This window comes from Anopheles stephensi, chromosome 2 (assembly GCF_013141755.1).
Source record: "Anopheles stephensi strain Indian chromosome 2, UCI_ANSTEP_V1.0, whole genome shotgun sequence".
Taxonomy (NCBI): domain Eukaryota; kingdom Metazoa; phylum Arthropoda; class Insecta; order Diptera; family Culicidae; genus Anopheles; species Anopheles stephensi.
The window spans coordinates 79,288,556-79,308,934 of NC_050202.1; the positions used below are offsets into that span (position 1 = coordinate 79,288,556).

General features: G+C 46.8%; 1 protein-coding gene across 9 annotated transcripts in view; it reads left to right on the forward strand.

Annotated features, from left to right (window-relative positions):
- LOC118505437 overlaps positions 1-20,379 on the forward strand; it is a 137,162-nt gene that overhangs the window by 5,152 nt on the left and 111,631 nt on the right. For 5 of the 9 annotated variants that reach the window (XM_036041222.1, XM_036041225.1, XM_036041226.1 and 2 more), the window contains exon 2: positions 2,876-3,642. In XM_036041222.1, the coding sequence (XP_035897115.1) occupies positions 3,468-3,642 (175 nt within the window). In that variant the 5' untranslated portion in view covers positions 2,876-3,467. The other 4 variants (XM_036041228.1, XM_036041224.1, XM_036041229.1 and 1 more) reach the window with 3 other exon arrangements.

A 20,379-nucleotide genomic window follows, 5' to 3' on the forward strand; every position in this document is an offset into this window, starting at 1 on the left:
AAAAAACGAAAGAAAGAAAACGCACGAACAATCCGCACACATTCCGTACAAAGAAAGACGCTTTCGGTTTTGTGGCGTGGTTGGAAAAATCGAACGAAGGAAAGGTTGGCGGATGCACGATGGGACGAACATGAAAATCGCGTGAAAATGATAAAAATAATATAAAAAAAAAGTCGGGACGAGTGCGGTGCGGGGGTATGAGACGATTGGGAGATATTAAATTTCAACTCCTGGAGCATTATGCCGGACCGGTGACATAAGGCGGTGGGCGGTAAGGACTGGGCGGGTGTTGGAAAACCGCGCGAAACTCGTGGCGGGACGGTGGCGCACACGAGATGAACATCGAAAACAAGGGTCAAATGGTGAAGTGATAGAGTGATAAAGGAAACGGAGACGGCGTTTTGTTTCCTTCGACCAGCGTCTTGTGGGGTGTGGTGCAGCATTTGTTTTCCTGCATGCTCTCCCTAATACCCACGGGGAAACGTATTTTTCCAGCGTGCTAACGTTTGTAGGGTCGATCACTAGTTTTTATCGATTTTTCGTTCTTTCGCTCGAGATAAAAGAAAGATGCTGTGCGGTGTGTGTGTGTGTGTGGGTGCGCCGCAGGCTGTTTATGCTGCGTGGATAGTTCTTCCCCAACTGCTTGGCAACGACAAATTTGTGTTTGCCTTTTGAAACCTCGCTACATTTCCGGTTGAGCCGCTTTAGCAGGACGTTTATAGGACTTTCCTTTGCGTTACACTGGGTAGGCATGATTACATTAAATGTGAATTTCATTAGCATGGTTCAATAAAGATTACAAATAGATTGTAAACAAATATCTCGACAGCTACCTGTTTGGCTGCTCGCTTGTTTATGCTGGTTCCTGATGTTTACTTTATAGCTCCGTAAAGTATGCAATGCAATGTTTTGGTTTAAATCAATACGATAAACGAGCAGCGCAGGATTTGCTGAAGAATTGGTCCATCTCGCTTACGGACGAGCGCCGTCATCTGCAAATCCAATGCCACGGTGCCTTTTTCGGGCCATCATGCTCCATGCCATGTGGACTGTCTAATACTACTCTCCGGGCTGGGTCCGCCGGTGTAAGTCTTATGACATGACCTGCCTACTGGAGACTGACGTGTCTGATTCACTGTACACTAATTATTTAGCTCATAGCGCTTGCCATTGTTTCCGGCTTTTCAATGGTCCTTTCACAGATACGGAGCCAAAAATCCTCTCGCACAACCTTGCGCCTTTTTCAACATCTTGGTGGAACCATTTTTTATCGTATATTTATAGAGGGTTTGAGTCTCTGAGAGCTTGAGACCTCTGAGATCTCTTTTCCCCCTTTCCTGTTCATGTTTACATATGTAGTTCAAACGTTGGTTGGTGAAACCGATTTAAGTCAAGCTAGCTGTTTGGATGCCCACCAAAGGATTGATTATCTAATAATTTTAGTCTCAAACCAAGCATGTCTGTGCCAACGGCGTATGCTTGTGTTTAGATTGTCCTATTAGAGATTCTCCCCAACGTTTCGACCCCTAAGTCTTGGAAGGTGGTCCTCGCTAGCGCTTGGTTGCAGAGAAGATAAGCAAGCCCATCTTCTTGGTACAGATCCTTGGTGGTATCTGACAGAGTAGTGAGAGAGTCCTGACAGTTTTCCCTCCTCGTTAACCTGACTCTGACATCATATGTGTGGGTCCTTGTCATTCTACCAAGGTAAACTTAACCGGGACTCCAAACGAGCTCCATTGCGCTTTACCCTGCTTATGCTATCATATGCAGCTTTGAAATCGTTCGAAGATTTGACAACTTTTTCAAGATTCTTCTCAACGAGTCCAGTTATTAAAAATTTTAAAATTGTACTCAAATATTTCTGTTGTTTTTTGTTTAATTTAAAAAAGGAAGTCAAATTCATATTAATGAAAGTGCATGGTCTCATTACAACAACAGCTCAGTTTCCAAGAACTATGAATGATCGTTTCTTGGCCGGCAAAGTTCAACAACACATGAAAACAAAAAGAATTAGCACTCAGCACATGCACCATAAATGTAATTAATAAAATTAAACCAGAATGTTTGTGTGTGTGTGTGTGCGCGCACTGGCTATGCAATGTGTGCCCTGCTTGGCTATCTAACTAAGGCACACGTACGACCGTGCACTGACCGTAAAGTAATTCAAATTTTCACCCCAGAGAACAAACCACCTAGCCAGGCTAGCTACCCCTCGCCGAAACGACGTCGCGCCGGGCAGTGAATGAACTTCCTTCCCAAAGGGGGCTGGGGCAGGGCAAAGCTTCCCAAGAGTGAGCTGTGAACCGAAGACCACAAAGCAAAATCCCATCCTTTTTGCCAGCCAGCTTCACCCAGCGCACCCACGCAACCGAAGGCAACGTACTAATAATAATTAATATTTATTTGTTCTTCTTTTCGTTTCTCTTCAAACCGTTCCGTTAGATCGCAGCATAAGAGTGCCGCCGTAGCGCCACCGATTGTGTGAGTGTGTGTGTGTGTGTCTAGCGTTTCCGGCGTTTCCCCCCCCGGGTTGGGAAACGGACCCCGGACACCATACGCTGGCCGGTAGAAAAGGCATCTCATTTCGTCGGCCATCTCCTTCGGGCGCATGTGTGCGCGCACGGTTTCGATGCGGTTCGGTGTACGCGCGTATGAACAACGGGTACTCCCAGAGTCCAGCCAACGGTCCCGAGGTCCGAACGCACCATAATTCATGGTGTGGTGTGTTAAACTGCGTGTTTAGAGCGATAAAAAAAAGTGGTGCTCCCTGGTGGGATCTTCGGGGCGGGGAGAATTTATTACAAGCAGCGTCGAGCTGATTTAGTCGTTTCTTCTTCTATTTTCTCCTTCTTAATCTCTCTTCCTTGTGATATAGAGTGTGTAACAGGCAACGAGAATCGGTAGCATTACAATTAGCTAGTTTAGCAAAACGAAAGGTGTCGATCGGTGTGCCACCTGCCGGAGCATATGCCGCGCCTGGTAGCTTAATAGTTGCGCGCCCAGGTGGTGTTTGTGAGTGAGCTTTGGGTGTGAAGTGCAGTGGAAATCGTCCGCGTGAGATAGTACCGAGTGAAAGCGTGTGCGAGTGCGTGCGTGAAGTGAGAAGCGAGGGTATTAGTGGCAAGCATCTTGCATCGCGTTCGGAAGATGAAGCATTCGGCGGTGATCATTGCGCACATTCGACCGATGGTGGCGTCGTAATGGTCGCTAGTGAAGTGCGAAATAGTGCAATAGTGGCGTTCCGATACGGTCGTAGCTGTAGCAGTAGCGGGTGGCAGCAAGTAACCTACCTCTCTCTCACTCTCTCTGTCCTACCCTCGTTCCCACCACGCCTAATCAAAAGCTGTCCAACCCATCCCCGGGCGCTCCTGTTGTCACCGTGTTTCCCCGGCAGTCGCTGGTCATGGTTATCCGATGTGCATTCAATTAAAATTTAAATGAGCATTTGGTGATGTCATTACGTTCGGATGATAATGAACAGGATTATATTCGGGGTGTTTCTCATCCTCACGTGCCGGCCCCCATCCGCACTGCGGGCCCCACCACCGGACTCGGGGCCCCGTCCGGCATCGAGGCTGCACGGGGTTGCGGCGGCACCGACGGGTGGCATCGTAGCCGTCCAGGCGACTCCCCTTGCGCAAGGTTAGTATGATAAAAATCTTCCAGCTCCCCTGGTGGCACAGCCTTGGTGTTCCACAAAATTCCGACGTGAAATGGCCACACCAAATTGATTCATTTTATTGCAAACCCGCGGGGCCTACGGACGGTGTGAGGTTGCTTCCACGAATCGGTTCCGATTTCGGGAGCATAGCAACAAATTTCACATGCGTGCGAAAATGGTGGGCGGGGGTAATCGAATGCTTCAATTAGGATGGACAGGCTTTTATAATACATTTGCGCACAACTGGGTCTTTTGTATAGAGCCGGTAGCGCGTGCACCAGAGGAAAATTTTAAAACACAGTTTACATGGTTTAAATGGTTAATTGTGATGGTGCTAATTGGACAACTTTGCGATCAGTTATCCTCTTTCCGAGCTTTAGCAGTCAGTTGATACAGGTTTTTAGGGACAAGAATGAATGGTTCAGGGTCTTAATTTTGTGTTTTTACGCTTAACAATTTTTTTTTAATCGTTGCTGTTGAAGTTAATTGGGAATCTCATCGAACGTTGCCGTGCCAACCGGCGCAAAGAGATGTTTCACGAACGCCGTCCAATTCGTCCAAGCCAAATGAGCATACTACAGATACAAGACCTGATACTAAAAAATATAGTTGGGTGGACCACTAAGACACAGGGTGATCAGAGAGATGAAGATTCTTAAAAAATTATTCAATTTTAAAATATTTTTTTCATAATTTTAAATAACAATACTTAATCAATCAGGCGATAAAGGGGGAAAACCCCAAAGAACAGTATTTATGTGATTAAAAAAAATGAATTAAAATTATCTGCCTGCTCGTAGCACGCTTCCATCAGCCATTAGCTTTGAAAGAGCTAATGGAACCTGCTCGTCACTATTTGTTCCCATTGAAATGCGTTAAAGTAACAGCCATAGTGCACGCTCTATTGAACGCAACAATTTCACTATTCCCAAGCACTGTTCAATTTTAAGTGGCCCACAGAACAATTCTGCCATCGCTCGTAGCACAGATTTTCTATTAATTTTCACATAATGCGCCACCGTTGAATGCATGCTGCTACAGAACTCATAAAAGCCGCTGTGGCTCGAGAGTGCAAATAGTGGCACGGCATACGGACACGTTACTGCTGCAGGCATTAGACATTTAAGTTGCACAGTTTCCGTGTGCGAACGTCGGAGTGTTTCAATCAATACGCTACCGGAAGTGGTGAGCTGATCTAGCATCCGGATGGAAACGCATATCGCAGTTTGTGTGTGTGTGCAGATGATTTGCGCATTGATTCGTTGTTTGCTTTGCATAAATGTTTGCCGAACACGGTGCGCATGAAGGTAGTTAAATCGATAACATTAAACATTACATTGAACTGTCAAGTATTTCCTTCCAACTCGATGCGTCACTATTGATCGTTCGGAAAAGTAAAACACCTAATAAAGCAGACAAATAGTGCGATATGCTGCATGGTATCTTGAATTCGCCGATGGGCTCGGTGTTTTTTGGTGAGAAGAAAGGCACCTTCACACCCGGATGCTTTGCCGATCCCTTGATCGAGCGTTATCCCAACTTTGCGGCTCTGGCAGTGTTCGCTTGCTCATTTGGGTATGGTTTGAAGGGAACGAGAAAAGCAGGAAGAAAAGTGCGAAAGATTGTAAACAAAAACCAATGATGATGGCAAGTACGCACCTTGTCCCGCACCCCGCTGTCGAGTGCATCTGTTTGGCAAAAGGGCACTTGTCCGTTTGTTGGTGCTTCAGCCCTCCTGATTGCCAACTGGGCAGCAACTTTTCCCAAACACTTTTGAGCCAGCGGGTAAGCATTGCAATTGGTGGCATCATCCATTGGTGGAGGGCGCTCGTGTGGCTGGTGCCGATTGGTTCGAAGAAGCCGTATGCATATTGCCGATCCGACCCATCCAGCCGAGCAGTCGAGAGCAGTCCCAATTGTGCTTCCTAATATTGGCGTACGAATATCGGTAGTATATTGCAATAAATTAATTATTTTTTAGTTTTTTGGTTTCATACAACACGAGCAACCGAAGGTCGGGGATCAAGTGCAGCGACTGTGCATGATGCAAATTGCATCATGGGACAGCGGGTGCGGGATGCGTGGCCGAACTTGATTGAATTAAGCTTGGAAAGCCAGTGACCTGATTTTAATAGCAACCGCACACAAGAATGGCGCCCGTCCCGGGGCAGCCATTCTCGCGTTCGTCCTTTCGGGTGGGCTGCGCTTGAAGCTGAACTGATTGATTTTAATGATTGATTTTTTTCCCCTCCTTTCGACGCAACTATTTGCGCTTGTTGCATGTGCATATATTGCGAGGTTCGTGGGGTGTGATTCCGGTCGCTGCGCTATGCACTTTGCCGTAGTGTGCCTTTGAGCTTTGTACAGGCTTTTAAAGTGGAAACGCAGTTTATTGCATTATATGGCGCGTTCTGCGTTCTGATTTCAATTTACCAGCAGCACACCGATCGGGACAGGGGAATGGACAGAGCGATGATTGAAAGATGATACTGGTACGTGGCGAATGCGTTGTTACGCGATCTGTCATAAACACGGTGGACGTGCTGGGTCGCTAGTGTTTAATGTATATGCTGTTTCTCAATCAAACGGCGCCCAAGGTTAATGAGATATGGGAAATAATTATCTTTCACGAGAAACAGTGTCCCAAGAGTGTTGAATGGCTTTTTCGAAACGGCTTCTTAGCGAAGGCATCGATTAGGTGTTTGGCGCTGTGTTTCTTGTTGAACGGCACGTTGTGTGGTCATTGTTCCATTCATTGCTTGCCGTGTTTAAGGACATCTAGACAATTTGATTATACATCAATCTGCTTATTTATTTTATAAAAAAAACTGTTGAGGCGTTCCACTTTCCCCTCCCCCGATCATGCAGTTTTAAACAACCCACGATATGGAGCTGGCCGCCATATTCATAATTTAATATATGCGCAAAGTTTTGGTATTAGCGAATATGTATAGTATTTTTTATCCTTCCCCTTGGTTGAAATTCAATTACTAAGCCTGTTAAATAATTCAGCATCGATTTCATGGCAGCTTGGCGTTTTGAAGCAGCTGCTACTGCTACTGCATCACATCGGCGGCGGCATTGCAGTTGTGTGCAGCGTTGGTGATGTTTGTTACACTAATCCCATCAGTTTGCGTGACCGATATTCAATTTGTTCGCCTCCACGGACGCAACGGGTTTCGGTTTGCTATCGAGAAACGCACCAGATTCTATCCCACCGTGGGGGGCGTCGGACTTTGCGCAGAACAATGTTCTGTAAAATGAGTTAATTGAAACGGAACACAGGCAATGGGCGGCCATATTGACGGACAGGAGCCAGATTGGGTACAGTGCGGGTTTGTATCGAACTGTTTGCCGAACTGAGGCTTCCCTCGACTGTGTATTATGAAAATGCTGTACCGGGTGGTGTTTGTGCAGTGCTGCAAAACGGCAAAGCGATAAGTATCCTTGCTGCGATGGGAATGGTTGCAAACAAGCCATCCGGTCTGGATGACAGCGGCGCACACGGTTAATCAGTAAAAGGTCAATTGAACAAACCACCAGCTGTACTGTTGTCCCTCAAGTATTTACAGTGTTGGAGTCAGTGTGGGTAAACGAGCTATTGGTTTTCTGCCACGTTTTAATATAGTTAGCCTTAAAAATTAGCTGAGCATTCGAAATTGTTCATCAAACCATCGGGTTTTATGGAATTAAAGGGTGTTGTTTGGTGGACTTACTCTTTCCATTTAATTGTTCAATATTGTAGTTCACAAAATTCAAAATTATTTATACTTGGCTTTTATTTCCCTAGCGGATGGATCAATTCTTCCTAAGTTCTTAAAAGACCCGTACACGGTTGGGTCGTCCGGTGTCAACCATCATGACGTGATCAATACACTGGAGTCTGGCGAGCCTAGTTCAAAACATAATATTGAGGTCTTTGTGCATTCCTTAGAGCTCGATATTGCCGTTCCACACATATGGGGCCAAAACCCCTTCGGGGCTTTTCCTTCTCAAACGCGGTTTAAAGGAATTCGTCAATTTTGGTAAGAGTTCATATCTCAGAAACGTATTTGCGTACTGAGACTCCTCTCTCTTCTTGGCCCAACGACCTCTTAGCCCATACCGGTCATTTATGGTTTACTAGACTTAGAACTCGGTCCGGTGTTCAAATCCCATTCAGACCGCCTATCCGTACGCAGGGCTGACTACTTTGCTACGGGTGAAAACTAAGTAACAGAAAGCCAGAAAAGGCAGGCCGAGCCCTCTCGAGGTTGTAGTGCCAATAAAGAAGAAGAGTTAGAACTACATGGTGGGTTAGATAGTCAGTCCTCATTACGGGGGAACGGTCCAGATGGGATATGAACCCCGGTCCTGCTGTATAAAGACTGGCGCCGTTGTCGCCTCTTCCACTGAGCCGCCCAACCAGGACTTCTCAGGATATCTGATATAAATTACTGATGTTCAAGCCATTGCTGGACACTGCTCAAGAAGTGGATAATTTAAAGGAAGAACTAGTGTCTGTTGTATTCTGCTCTCGACTCCGCTAGGGTTTGAAGTGATTAATCCTCAATTCTTTCCTGATACGTTTCTATTCTATACATCCCCTTCACTCAATGTCACTTATCAGCTGTCACCTATCCAAACTATTACTACGAAACTAGCTAATAATATTGCTGACTGCGGTGCAACTATTGTGGGAAAAAGTTAGCTGTAATACTCGGCAGCTAGAATTATGGAAGATATTTTTGGACGATCATTGATTGGTTTGATTGATCATTACCACAAAATTGAAGCAACAAACCAATTAAAGTTTGCTAAATAAATTCCACAGCTAGGAATTAGAAGGAATTGCAACCGATTGCCACCGCGTATTTGGCGCACTAATCACCTGCTCAGTTTAGTTAATTATTCCAGTAATTGGAGCTTCAAATGCTCCTCGCGCGGGCAGAGTTTGCACTCGCATCCCACCGGCGTTTCCATTATTTCCCTTTCGAATTCTAAATTATTCACCCAGAAACACTTCCTCTGTGATGTGTGTGTGTGTGTTTCGCTGATGCCGGTCGTTTGTTTTGTTGGTCCCAGCTGCTCTAAGAGTGGGTTAACAAGGCGGCCACTTTTTGCCATTTGCTGCTCACAAAACACAATAAAACGTTAAGCAAAAAAAAAAAAAGGAGCAGCTACTCACTGTCGAACCAATTGACTGGGCGTTGATTTGTTCGATTCATTGTTTCGATTTGCTCAACACGGTCATCCATTTTAAAGGAGTGCCTTCGGTGCACGCCTCGGTCCTCGCTGACCATTCCTCGTGGTACGGCGTGCTATGTATAGTTTCATACGGTTTTTGTTTGTTGCTGTTATCGGCGCTGTTGCGTTCGTACAGTGTCTCGCTATTGCAAATAGTTAGTTGCGTTACGCTGTAATGGAGTTGTACGTGTGTGTGAGAGGGTGTTGTTTTTTTTCGTCATCCTATTTTATGTTCGTGCCAATCAATGGACAACGCGGTACTGTTTCGAGTCGCGCGTTAGTGGCGTATGCTTTGTGTGCAGCGTGTGTGTGTGTGTGTTTGCAATTTGCCACCGATTTGTTTGGCGAGGTGCGATTCGCGAAGGTAATTGTGTTAGCAGTGTTTCCACCCGTTTGCTAGCTCCTGTTCGCGCAACAATTCATGTGAACTGTGCCGAAGCCTGGTGGCGGTGGTTTTGCTGAAACGAATTAGCTAGAGCTTTTGAGCACTCCTGGGACGTCGGAAGGGGTGTGAGGAGGTTTGAAGGGGTGAGGTTGGAAAACAATACATCCCAGCACAGGTTCTTTGCTCGCTGGTTATTGTTTCTATCGTCACCCAGTGCTTGCAAATAACCTACAACTAAGTTCAAAGTCGAATTGATAAGCGACCGGAGCGAACCCCGTTTAGCAAGGGTGTGCTGTGCTGATACATGTTTGTTGTGGCGAAAAAAATCCTTTTGCCTCGTCCAGTTAGTTTTGCCTGTGTTTTATGTACAACCAATGCTCAATCCTAACGATCGTTACGGGCAGCAAAATTGAAATTGATATTTAAAGGAATTTATAAAACATAAACCGTGCACCCCGTTACAAATTAAACTCATTTTTCACGATCAGGCAACGGCTCAATTTACACGATGTACTACATCGCACCTTCACGCGTTAGTCCAACGCGGCTTCGTCCGACCATGCCACTTCGCAGCCAGCGCCGGTGCTTTCCTGTTGAGCGGAAAATTGAACAGCAATATGCCGAAGCAATCATGCGTCTATAGCTTAAAAACAATTTAAAACATAACAACGTAAAACAACGCCCCTATTCACACCCGCTCGTGGCCCAGCGTCATAGAAAGGAGCAAAAAAAAAGCTGGTGAAAAGTACAGGATGCACACAAAGACAGGGGATGGGCGGAAAAGCGGAAAACGGCAGTTAAACAATAAAACATGACGGTTGTTTTTTGTTGTTGGCGTATGTTCTTTTTCACCCCGTTTTTTTTATGCACCGAATGTGCAACATGCCATTCAATTTTCAACTCACTCGGAGTCACCGGGAAGAAGGAGAAAAGGGGAGTCAGAGCAGTAACGCTACTACTGCTCCAGGGACAACCACAGTCCGAATCCTTCCCGTTCTGTGAGTTTCGCTTAAATGTGGACGCCGTTGCTGGTGGCGGCGGTTGGTGAAGGGATAACCGAAAGGACCACCAGAGACAACAACAAAAAAGTAGAATGTATGCAAAAAACGGCATAGAAAACGCGGTGGGCCGCTGGCACACTCGCGCGACAACCAGCTAGTAGAGCGATAGAAGAAAAAAGCCGAACTGAAAGTATGCTAAGAGCACATAATCACGGTAGGTTTATTTTTCGCAATTTATTAGCATTCCACTACGCCACCGTCCGGGCTGGTCTGGCCGGCCTCCAGCTGCTTACACGTCATTCACTGACTCTCCCCTCTCCCCCTCCCCCCCCCATGACATGTCCTTCTGCTGGTTGTGCCCGTTGGCTGGGGAAAATGTACCGTGAAAACGGTACGATCATCACAAAAGCGTAAGAAATCGTGATTGTTTTCCATTTCGTCGCTATGTGCCAGTCGGAACGTTTCGGAACGTTTTCGTCCACCTCACTCAAATCGGGCTCGGGAGCAGATGGGTGGCGGCTGCTTCAACGTTAATGACTCGTTAAAATGAAGATGAGAGTGGCACACCAGTCGACTGGGTAGAGGATTAGAATTTGCAAGAACTTCACACACCCGCCTGGTCGGGCGCGAAGATAATCGCGTGTACGAATCGAAGTTTTTACTCTCTGCCGCGGGGCAGTCTTTTGGAAAATTTTTATCACCACTGTCAACGGATAACCGCCGCCTCAATCCGTAAAAGTCTCGGTGGGATCGGGGGTGCGTCTGTGTGTGTGGTTTCCAGTTTACGAATTCAGCCGGAAATAGTTGCTAAACTTTGTCCTGCAGTTGGTGCGAAACTGTTTCGCTACTAATTTCACGATCAGGCTAAGAAACGGTTGAGAAACGCTGCGAGCGTTGTACATCGTGGGGGGTGGCTCTGATGGGGAGCTGTTTTGGTTTGCGTGGCTGTGTGAGTAGGACAAAGTTTGTCCATATCTTGATCGGGTCGAAAATCGGGACGGTTTGTTTTTTTTTTTCCCCAAAAAGCTTGTGAGTACTTCAAAAACCTTTTGCACTGGCGATACAGTCCCAAAATTTGCCCCGGATCCTAACTTTAAGCCGGGCCTCGCAATCGATCGCGTTGGGATATCGTCGGGAAAGCTTGACTGGCACGGTGCCAAACGGGAAATGGACGATCAATTTTTAATAAACTCTCGCAGGGCTTCACCAGCTTTTTTCCCGGGGCTGGGTGGATGGTTGTGTTCCGACATTATTAGGCGCGCAGAGTGAGAGCAGTTGTTTTGTAATTAAAATTTTCCATCCCCACCCCCCTTGATCGGCCGCCACCGTGCAAATAACTTTGTCCTTCAGCGAGCGAGGAGGTGACGAGAATAAAAACCCGGTGATGGTGGTTGTATATACTCGCGTACCTTCTACCATCTCAGGCCACCCCAAAGGGTAGGTTCTCGGCGATACCCGAAGTGGGGGTGCTCGGGTGCTGTTGATGGAAGAGTTTAAATATTCGAAACCGTAGTTGAATGGAAATTGAATTCAATTCTACCGCCACGGAAGCTTTGTGCAGCCACGTATTCTGCCACGTTTCTTCTGCAGGTGCGCTCATCATTTTGAAGCAGGTGAATTAGTTTCGTGTGGCATACGAATTCGTGCCCGGAATTGGCGCATATTCTTGGGCGCCCGGCGTATTATCCAAGGCCCCATTTTCGTTCCCACTGTTGGAGCTTTCACAGGAGCTTTGTTGTGCGGAACGTCGGGAGCAAGGGTGATGCGACGCACGACGTGGGTACGATTACGATCAATAGACCGAGGCCATCGCGACCGAGGATGATGATGATGCCGCTGGGGTAAGGGCAGCATTTCCTACAGCATTCGGCGCAGCACCGAACCGGTACCGCTGATGGGAAGTTATAGTTTCCTATCGGAAGTTCCGGCTCTGCATTATTGCCAACCGTTGGGAGTGTGTCTGTGTGTGAGTGGTATCGTTTGGGCAAAAGGACACCGAACCTGGATAGGCAAAGCGAGAGACAGATAGGGCACGAGCGTTTGGCAGTGGGTGAGTTGGTGGGTGTTTCTGTTGTGAGTAAACTTTACGATAAATTAAGAAATAATAGCTACAGGATAATTGATTCGGTCCAAAGTTGTGCTACAGGTTCGATGTTAGTATCTCGTTTGCATGAATGGAACACTAGCGGCGCAGGGCGGAGCTCGGATTCGGGCGTAAGGGTGGCGACCGGGGTACGAAGTCGGTGAGAGTAGATAGATATAAATTGGTCAACGTTTTCATTATAACTCCCCCAGGGGCGGACACAAACAGCAGCAGCTTGATCGATGTAGTCAAATATTATGCTACGCCGAAGAGAAACTACTTCCGGGCGCAGAATTAACTGTACCGCTGGCATCGTTACGGGTGGGTTGGCCGCACTGTACGATACGCTCAATGAATGTTCGATTTTTATTGCATAACACTCCGGGGCGCAAGATACTGTTCTGGTACCGTTGGCGCAAGAGAAAAGGCAGAATAGCAATTAGGTTTTTGTTTTTTGTTTTTGGCGCAATCCGTTTGCTTTGTTTTCCTCTATTGTGCTTGCGCGGTTGATGGACTGAGGGAAGTTGGTATTAAAAATTCAATTTATTTAGGATTGATAAAAGTAGTGAAATTATTGGACAGGCTCTTGAAAATTCTAATGATGCTTACTTACTTACTTATCAGGCGCTACAACCGTTTTGCGGTCTTGGCCTGCTGCAACAATCCTCGAAACCGCTCACGGTTCAGCGCCGTCGTCTGCCAATCCGTTATACCGGCCGTTCTGGCGGACGCATCAACGCCTAAAAGGACTTTACGGGCTGGGTAGTCCGGTGTCATTCTCATGACTTGACCAGCCCACCGGAGCCTGGCGAGTCTCATTCGCTGCACGATAGTAAGACCAGCTCGTAAGGCTCGTCATTATAACGGCACACATACGGGGCCAAAAATCCTTCAGAGCATCTTCCTCTCGAACGCAGCTAAGAGGGCTTCGTCAGTTTTGGACAGAGTCCATGTCTCAGAGGCGTATGTGAGTACTGGGACTATAAATGTTCTGTACAGTCCCAGCTTTGTCCGTCGCGACAGGTATCTAGAGTGGAGTAGCTTCCTCATGCTGTAGTATGATGTACCAGAGGTAATTTTGTGCCAATAAATAAATCTGCTTCATGTTTTAGAAAGTTTTAATAAAAGCTGGACTCTTTCCAAAACATACTAGTTCCTCTTAACCGCGTGCTTCATAAGCTGTAGAATGGCCTAACAATTTCGGTTATGTCGTGAGAATGACACCGGACGATCCAGCAGATAAAGTATTGCATCGAGCCGTCCACAAGGACAGAGCAGGCGTGCTTGTCTCACATGCATTATCATCCTTACTCGTCCGTAAGGATATATTTTTATAGGAACAGAACGATGCAGATTCTATTAGCATCGTATACGAATCTCATTACTCTAACATTAATGCTTTGAGACTCATTTCAATTGCATTTGTTTCGCGATAAACTGTGCTTACAGCCGTTTAAGTGGAACGTCTTCTTTCACACCTTTCTTAACGATCAGTGTCATGAACGTAATCATTCAACCAAGCTTTATCTGTTGCCCAGCGATGTGCTCATCTTTTCCAACCCGGTTGACAATTGCCTAATACCATGTAAAACCGTTCTACGCAACACGGTGAAAGATAATTTTACGTGGGCGATGAAGATTTTATTTGCTTCCTTCGCGACGGAAAAGAGGCACCGGAATCCATCCCCTGCGCAGAGCTTTATTTTCGTACTGCTCTCAAATGCCGTAAATTTTCCCTTTTTCCACCCGTTGTCACGTAAGGCCACAATTGCCGGTCATAACTGGCAATTGTAAAATGCTTCAATTAAAATTACCCGTTTCGCGGCACACCGGCAGTAGTTAGAGTGCGTTAGTGCTTCGGTGGGGCAATTGGGAGTGGTGAACAGGGATAGTTTTAGGGCTTCACTTAAAACTCACCCCCCTCCTCGTGCGGGCGGTTGTCTTGGGACGGGAGTTTAGACAGAAAAGGGTAACAATACAACCACCGTCTGGTAAAAGATCGGGGTAAGAGTTTTTATACGGTCCTTTTTTGCGGGCCTGGTGCCTGAAAGCGATGGTGTACTGTGAAAACGATGGTTTTGCATACCGTGTTTACAGCTTTCACACCAATTTTAAGTATTCTCGGTTCCATTTTACAGCACCGGCACACCGGACGACCGCCGGTGTTGGCAGGAACAAGTACGAATTGTGTTAACCGTTTCTTACACAAGCTCGTTAAACGATGTTTACCTTCCATTACAAGCGTGCGAGATGGGTTCGGCAGAAATGGTATGCATATCTACTAGACGCTCAACATGTTCTCGTGAGTGAACGTTCTTCTCAAAACAGTGTAGGGAGTGTAGGACCGACACTGTTGGACAGGAAAATTCGTACCTCAAGGTATAGTTCTTTTGCTGTATCGCTAAATAATGCATTGAAGTGGTTCGATATTGCCAGCTTGCCCGGACTATCCCCAATCTGACCGGTACGAGTAAATATTGAGCAGCAGACCCGGCAAAATAGACCCGTATTTTCTGGAAGTTAATAGAACGAAACACAACCTACGACACCTACCCAAGGAGTCATTTCGGGGGGGGGGGGGGTTTTCGGGGGAGCTTTATGCTTCATTATCACACACTAGCTCATAGGTCCCACAAGAGCAATGCATCACAGCCGCTTTCCTCCGATATGGCTACGACCGGAACCGTGTTGGCATCATGGAGCCAAATGTCAGTGGAGCCCTACCAGCTGAAGAGCCCTCTGCGACATTTGTTTATTTGAGATGTGATTGTAGGTGTGAGGTTGGAGGTTATGCAGAAGACGAGCAGGTAATCGTTTGGGGTTTTTTGCTTGTCCACCCTTTTGCTGGCCGATGAGAAAGGGAATTAACAAATGCTACGACAGGAAAGAAAGCTGAGAATCAGAATGTGATTCGATAGTCGTAAGCCTGCATCGCCAGGGAAAAGCTACCTGTACGATGAGATTCCACCGTGCATTGATTACAGCCCGGCTCAGTAAACAATAGTGAAGCAAAACGTGCACTTACCTCTCGGTCTCGGTCATTTCTTGCTAATCGTTCTCGCAAGTGGATGGGAATGGATGAAATAATTTGCACAGCCTCAGTTGGACGCACCTGTCGCTGAAGAGAGCAGGTCAATCGTCGGTGCAGGTGTTGACGTACGTTAACCGAATTGAAGCAGCTCGGATAGGCAGTGTACGATTGCCGCTAAAGCTTGTCCCTGTAGTACGGCAACAGGATACTGACGAGCACACACATTGCTCCGTTCGGTCCGGTCCGGTGTGTTCAGTTATCCAGCTTCTTTTTCCCCCCTGTGTTCGTACCCCGGGAAAAACATGCTCATATGCGCTCCACACCAATACATGTTATTATTCTGCCGCAAACGGATCGGGTCATGAATTCTCAATGACCGTTCGTACTTGGCCCGAGATATCTAACCAGTGTGGGGCTGACTGAAGAACCTGACCTAGGTATTCTTGTGGCGACGTTTCGAGTGGCCTATTTCGAAAGTCCTGGTGCGCTGGATGTGTGTGTGTATGTATGTGTGCTAAATCCTTTCTTTCTTTCACGTACAAATTTACCTGTGTTGCGGGCTCCCTGCCTGCCTTTACCGTTGCTGTATTTTCTGCGTCCTTTCGTATGAGTGGGGTCTTAAAAAAGGGTCCACTAAGCCAGTCTGCGTTTTCAAACCCACTCACTCGTGGTTCGCTGGAGAGGTTTCCTTTTTTTCTTTGCGTGCGGGTGTGTGCTGGCTGCGAAAATTCTTAACCTCCAAGCGAACAAATAAGCTCTGTCCCGAATGTTAGTGGCGTTGCAAGGCCGTTTGGGACCGAAGTGGGCTGAAAGAGTATACGCACGTCTGCAATGTACGGCACAGTACGGCCGAACGTACTTTGATGATGGTAATTTGCGGTTTGGGAAGTAGGTTATGCTTTGAAACGGTGGCAAATGAAGATGCTGAAGGGGGAAGAAGAAGCAGAACACTTCTTTCCCAAATTGTATTGATCTCGGCCCACCGGTTAGCACCGTTGGCTGGTTGGAAGCTTACGGCCTGCTGTACAGAGCGTCGAAGATGAAATGTGTGCGGAGATGGTTGTAGGCAGCAGAGATTTTTCCTCCTCGAATGAAGCGGCAACAAACCGCGAACAGGAAAATGTGTACCAAAAACGGCACTTGTACCAGAAATGGCGCAAATGGCTGTCAGAGTGTGTGTGTGTGTGTGTGTTTGTGGGAGAGAGAGAGAGAGAATGAAATAGTTTTTTTCCTGGGGCTTGAAAAATCAGTGACAAGGAACGGAAGGTTAGTACTGAAGTATCGCTGCACGGCATAGGTGACCTATAACCCGGGCCAAACGAACAGGTTGACGATTAAAAGGCGATTAAGTGGTGCTCAGCAGACGTTCCGCGATTTATCCAGAGACATTGGGGATTAAGCAGCAACCCTTCGTAAGCGCTTCCGTTCAGATCGTTAATGTCTTAGATTGGCAGGTTGTTTATGGTTGTTGAATGTAGATTGGGTCTTGAGTGTGTTTCTTGAAGATTTGGTTTGAGTATTTCTAAAGTTGATGTATTTTATGTTAATGTATAAAGCATTTTAGAAAGACACTGAAGGATCTTAGCAAAATTCTTTGTAATAAGGGTTGGCTTTGCCATACATTTTTATCTTAACCGCTGTTGGATGAAAAGCAAATGACGGCAAATCGGAACGAAACTCCATGAGACGGATTGTTGCTTTTTTCTTTCTCCCAAATTCACTGGCTTTGGCCTAAAGTTGTCCAGCAGTCCAGAGCTTGTGGGACGAGCGTTTGGATGGTTTGGGCAAAAGGCAACCCGACAAAGTGTTTGTTGAAAAACAATCAAAAAACAAAAAACGGAAACACAACGCCAACCAGCATCACAACACCTATGGATGACAACTTTCTTGAAGATACGTTTCGCGCGTGGCGTAGCGCTTGTGATAATCTGTAGATGATGACACATCCGGACAAATAAAGCTTCTTCCCCGAGCGACGCGGCGTGTGTCACCTTCACCAGTCTTCGTTGATCCACTTTTGAAGGTGGAGGTGTGTGTGTGTGTGTGTCAGTTTGTTTGGGAATATGCGAAGGCGTACGGCGATTGTGGCCGGAAAGTCGGTCGATAAGATGCGATATTCTTTTATATTTTGTTGTTGCCAATTTGCCACCGCGGCCAAGTTTGTTGGTGTGTTTTCTTGGCTGTTTTGTTTGCTTCCTCCTCTCCTGTTTGGAAACCAACGAAGAAAGCTGCCATTTAATTCGTACAGCATCGCTTGAAGCAGCTGTGTAGGAGGCATAAAAGTGCTAACCAGCGCTTTATGTGCACTGTGAACGGCATTCGGCGGTAGGGCATTGTTCGACGAATGCCGGGATCGGGAGAGGGCAAGATTTTTGTTCGGTGAGCTGGCGAACGAGCGGGATGTGTTTTGCTATTATCCTAGATCGTGTTTTGTTATGCGAGCTAGGCTGGGCTGGAGCTATTATGCTGCAATTGCGCAATATTTTGTTTTGCGTGGAACGATGGTCAATTGTTGTGCAATCATTTAACAATATATGTGTGTTAATAAAAACTCTCTTAAAGATCAGTTCTGTTTGCTTCGAGTGCCATATCCAAGAAATACTGACCTCTGTTGCGAGTCGCGTATGTATCACTGACTTTATTAAACAATCATAGTAAATATCCCACACCGCAATAAGTTACAAAATTTTGTCCCGCTGGCGTAAACCAAGCATTCCTAGCAAAGGCCACATTTGCCGCGCAAACCAAAGGCGCATACGGGTGCACGATCAACGAAAGACTTCAACCAGCGCCGATCGGTTCACATTTGCAAGCGACGAACCCGGTGTGATAACTCTACCGCCGTAAATGGTTCATCTGTGGCCTAAATTTCTTTCACAAACAACCCTTTCCCGGACTCCCGGTCGGTGGTTTCTCCATTAACACGTGACCTATTTGCATTTGGCATACGCGTTCGGGTGGAGTGTCTGCTTGCTTACCCGCCTTCCTTTGGTCAAAAGCCATGATGTCATCATATGGTTGGTCCGTCGAGCGGTTGTTTTGTTTGCATGATGGTTTGGGGTGTTTTTTTTCTCACTGTCTACTTCCAAACTATTCCTGATAAGCTAGAAGAAGCTCCTATTTTTCCCTCCATTCTGTGGGGGTGGATTGCATGTGTAAATGTGACCTGTGTTTGTTTGATTCGTTCCAAATGCGCTTGCTGGCTTGCCTCTCAACCGACTTGATGTTGACAACACAGACACAAACACACACACAGGACGCATTCCGAGATTCAAGCAAGCGCCAAGCTGTACAGCATCCGGGTAGTGTAGTGCCGTCGGTGCTCTTCCTATTGCCTTCCGGCAATCAGCAAGAAAATCATTTCGTAAAGCGTATGAGAAGATGTCGTCCGGGGACGGAAGAAGCAAATAGCATTGTACGCTCTCAGCTACTACGACGAGCAAACGCGCTCGTCCGGAAACTGGCACTCCATTATAAGGACGTCGGCCATCCGGTAGTACTTCCTATCCCGATGAATGGTCGAACCGCTCGGGGATACTCGATTTCTCACAGCCCCTCCATCGGATGTGTCCGGAATGGTGAGACATCAACGAATGCATAAATGTTCATTGTTGATGAACCGAGCCTGGACGGGAAAGTAGCGTATTGATGGTTTAATAATGGCACAAGTTTATTGGAAAATGTTTCCTAGCAAATGTGTTCCAGCGAGAGGATGCAAAAATATGTTTCCACTGATATGTTTCCCATCACGTACAACTGTCTTAATTCCAGTTAACTCATTGTGCTTTTTTTCTCCTATTTTTTGCAGGTAAGGATACGAATCATTTCTGATCCTTTGAAAAGGTCCAGCTCGTCCAGCCAGTGTCACAGACAGAAAGTTCTGAGTGCGAAAGCCTCGATATGTGCAACCACACCGCAACCTGGTCAGAGCAACGGGGAAAGGTTACTGATGGTTCGACCGACGTACAAAAGCTTGGCGAGCGCAACATGGCGTTACAGGGCAGAGTGTCGGTCCAGTGTGCTGACGCAGCCAAAGGTGAACCGATGAGCCACCGGGCTAGTTACGTTGACCATTATGTGTGATGGTGGTGTTGGTGACGGTGACGGCGACGGTTATTGCCCGCTGAACAATCACAGATAAATCTTACCCCCTTTTTGCACACGCTTACGATTCCTATGGCAAGGCATCCACTGCTCATTCATCGCCCCTTTCCCGAATGTCCGTGGTCCGAAAGCTCTCCGGACGGTGGGTACTGTTGGACCGTAAGCGCTCAGGTGAGATTTATTATGCTCGTTAGCCGTCGCTGTTCGTTCCATTACAATACGGTCGCACCTGGGGGGAACAGGGGGTGGCGCGCCACGCGGGTGGTAAAAAGCACCGAAAACCCTTCAATTAGTCGTACGGAACGAGTCAGAATTGCGAAAGCGTACTGTCGAGCTTTTGTAAATCATACAACACTACACTGCCACGGTGAGGCAAAGACCAGACCGGGAAAAGAAGAGATAAAGAGAGGAAATCGCTAGCAAATGGTCAGAGATCACAATGGTAAAGTGAAGCTGTGAGGTTGGTACAAACACTAGGACAGTTTTAGGGTACGGTGGCTGATCCCCACTGACGATGATTGACGGGTACGCAGGCGATGATCGCGTTGATGATTGGAGAGAGTACGTCTTAAAAACAAACTTTTCCAGACTTCAGTCATGAAAGCACTTCTTTTTAGGGGTAGAAGATCAAATGTATCATAATGGTTGTAGACGCGCTCGTGGGCCGCCTGACTGTTCGTTCTTGCACGCTCGATCATAGGTAAAGGTAGTTGTGCAGCATAAAACCGTAGCTGTTGGTGTTGGTGCGTTTGACCACAGCAGCGCCGGGCCACTGGGTGGTGTTGTTGTGTTGGTCACGAACATTGGCTCGGCGATTATTTAATGCAGTGGGGAGTACGCGAGCGAGCTTTATCTGGCGCTAGACTTAAGAAAACTCTGGTGGGTGTC